Genomic DNA, 3,379 nt, shown 5'->3' with positions numbered 1-3,379 from the left:
CGGGATGCTTCCGGTGATTGAGGTTGATTTTTACGCGTCTATCTGGAGCTCGCTCTGCCTACGACGACGACGACGACGACGACGATGCCGCCGCCGAGGACGGAGTTGACGAACGCGACGCTGAATGCCACGACAACAGCAGCCGACGGCCTGACAGCCGTGTCTACCAGCGAGAACAAGGAGCATCAAACGGGTGGACTGCCGACGGCGGTCAGTACACCGGGTGACGCCGCTGAAAGCACGGCAGCCACCACCGAAGCGTCTGGGAACCACTCGGCAGTGCGACGCAGCACAGATGAGGATGGTGTTCCATCGACCACCAGCCTGTACATTGAGGTCATGACCGAGTACTTGACGGCGGTGGCCACCGAGGCCGGACTGGGACCGCGCGAGTTTGTGCATTTTGACGTGTGGACAGACAATTACTTGCCGCTGGACGAGACGCTGGAGGCGGGGGATTCGATTGTGGTACGCATTTTGTTTGGCTCGGTGGAGGACTACGCGGCGTTTATGCGGGTGGTGGTGAAGGACAACGTGACACGGGCGGAGGGACTGCCCATGTTGGCACGGTGTCCGTATCCGTCCTCCTTTATGGTGCTTGAGAGCTCTGAAGATGCGGGGACTGCAGGTCCCAATGCGACGGAATGGACGACGGGCTCGCCGCTGGAGGATGGCACCAATGATGGCACCAATCAGACGACCATGGCACCGACGAGCACGACGTGGCAGGCGCTTTCGACGACCGAGGTGGTCTGCGGGGTGCGGCGTGAGTGCAATGTGAGTACGGGCGAGGAGTACGTGGTGACGGACGGAAGTCCCTTGGTGGATCGCCAGTGTGCGCCGGTGACGGTGTGTGGTGGCGGCGAGGTGGAGGTGTCGGCACCTAGCCGATATGCTGACCGTGTGTGTGTGGCCACGACGCCCGAGCCGACGGTTGGACCAGCGGACGTGGGTCGTAGCGGGACGAGCGCACAAGGGGGGGCGCTCACGATTGCCGGGGTGGCAGCGGCGCTGCTTATTCTGGTGGCGCTGGTTGTTTTGATTGTGGTGATGCGGCGTCAGAGACGCTCTGAGGGCCCGGGCGGGCTCAAGGCCGAGCACGCGACGCGTCTGCAGTCGTTTGAGAACCCCATGTATGAGCAGCGAGAGGTGGTCAATCCCATCTTTGATGCGCCGGAGGACCTGTATGCCGATGTGTTTGATTTGCCGGGGGCTTTGGCGCACGATGATGCGCAGGGGCACTACTTTGATCTGGATGCATATGCCGGCCGGCCGACGCTACACAATCCGCTCTATGAGGCTGGGCCGGAGGATGCAGATGGGGGGGATGAATCGGGCTACCTGATGGTCAACGATGAGCCGGAACATGGCTTTGCCGCTGAAGACGGGGAGAGTGAGCCCGACTATGACGAGCCGACAACGGTACAATCCCGGCTCGCCCGGTTTGAGAAGCCCGGACACGGGGCGGCATCGGATGGCGAGTACCTGAGCGTGAGCAACGTGGCTCGGGCTCCAGGAGCCTGGGATGCGCCTGCGGCCCCATCTGGGGTTGTGCGCGGTGATTCCGAGTACCTGGATGTGACGGGAAGCGTTGGGGACGATTTTGAGGAGGATGCCTGGTCGCTGGGGAGCGGCGGGGAGCGACAGGGCGATGACTATATGCAAGTTGATGCCGAGCCGTCAGCGGACCTTGTGGCGCATGAGCAATTGATGTCCCAGCTGTATGGGGCCTCGGACGTTGCCGGAGAGGCGGACACGCACTATGCAGAAGTTGCCGCCGTTAACGACGACACCTACGAGACGATGGAGAATATTTTTGGCCCCGGCGCGCGTTGAGCGTGCCCCGGCTTGAGTGTCGCTGCTGCCTCCGAACAATTCAAGAGGTCCCGCGACGTGGGGCTGTGCGTTTGTGTTCTTTGCATGTGTATGTGCTTCTAAGAATCCCGTTCCTTGCCCAGCCGTTGCCCTTTGCTTCTATCGGTGCACAAGCCATCATTGTATCTGTCACGATCGTCGATGGTACCTCCCCCGCTTTTTTTTTTTCCGTTTTCGTGGTACGCTTTGGACGCGAATGGCAATCTGTCGTGCCCATCTCGGGTGTAAGATTGCGCGACCATGAAGCATTGACGTTGTATGTGTGTGTGTGTGCGCGCGCGCGCGCGACGCGGCTGCCATATTTGCCAGTCGCTTAACTTGTACTTTGGTGTGAGGCCTGCTGCCATTTTTTGTGCACCTGGTTTCTTTTTGTATGACCGACCCTCTTGAATTCATTACTCTTACTTTTCCAATTTTCCGATTCAATCACAGCTTCATGAAGCAGCCTGACCACGGGCACGCACGACGCTCGTTGCCACCGCCTTTGGCAAGGCAGGGAGGGAGGGAAGCCGGTGGAGGTGAGGGCGGGGGTCTAAAAGAGCACACCTTATTTGACGATCCATTATTTTTGACCACCAAGATTCGGCGACATCACCATCATGTTGTTGTTGTTGTTGTTGTTGTTTTGTGACGGTTATACACACACACACACAGAGGTAGGCAAGCTGCCAACACAGTGTCCCCTTTGTACAACAAGACTGCAGAATTGACATGACAAAGATTGCAGCAATTGACATTTATTGCAAAGCGCGGCCACATCCACACTTATACCTTTCCCATATTATCTCCCAAGAAAATCCCCTCATTCATCCTTGCATTTCTCGTTATCATCCTCGTTCCCTGAAAATCTCCCGAGTCAAAAAGTCACTGTTAGCCCTACTCTCTGCCACCACGCCCCCACTTTCTAGCTCCCTCTTTCCAGTCTCCCTCTAGCTCCTACCCTCTCTTCATGCCCTTGCCTTACTCCCTATGTCCCCCAACTAACACCGTCACACCGTCCTTCTTCTCTACCTCCAAACCCCCTCTGCGCCCCTCTCTCTTCTCCAAGCTCCCTCTCCACCCTGCATGTCTAAGCTTATTCCGCTACACACACACACATTACTGTTTTTGCTGCTAGAGTTCAGGTTTTATTTTATTTTTTTTCTTCGAGCGCGGTTCGAGGCACAAAATCAAGGTTCGGGTCTCCCCAAAAGTCTCCGACGTCGGCACAACCCAGGCTTCCGCCTCTCCCTTGCTCCTTCCCTCGTTGTGCTTTCGAGACCTGGAGCCCTCCCGGCAAAACCTCGGTGCTTGCCAGGGTGAGGGTTTGGGTCTTCTTGTAAGGAGAAGACGGCGGCCAAGGCGTAAACGTTGAGTGTCTGGCAGATCCTTTCGGGCAACTCGTTGTCGTTGTGGCTGTGTTGTTAATATTGGGTGTGGGTGGTGCAATGGCTTGTGGTCGCCGTATTCGCACAACTCTCTCTCGCCCAATCGCGCATAATGCGCGGGTGGACTGACCACAGCC

At 57.6% G+C, this 3,379-nt stretch overlaps 1 protein-coding gene across 1 annotated transcript; it reads left to right on the top strand.

The window, feature by feature from the left end:
• Positions 1-84: 84 nt before the first annotated feature.
• Positions 85-2,035, top strand: MONBRDRAFT_39387 (uncharacterized protein; the record flags this gene model as incomplete). The annotated part of the gene is made up of 1 exon (XM_001751046.1): positions 85-2,035. The coding sequence occupies one exon, from the start codon at positions 85-87 to the stop codon at positions 1,834-1,836; it is 1,752 nt and encodes a 583-aa protein (XP_001751098.1). The 3' UTR covers positions 1,837-2,035.
• Positions 2,036-3,379: the final 1,344 nt, after the last annotated feature.

This window comes from Monosiga brevicollis, genomic scaffold (assembly GCF_000002865.3).
Source record: "Monosiga brevicollis MX1 MONBRscaffold_101 genomic scaffold, whole genome shotgun sequence".
Lineage (NCBI taxonomy): Eukaryota > Choanoflagellata > Craspedida > Salpingoecidae > Monosiga > Monosiga brevicollis.
Note: the sequence above shows the minus strand (reverse complement) of the source record. Positions and strands in the feature narration are given on the sequence as shown.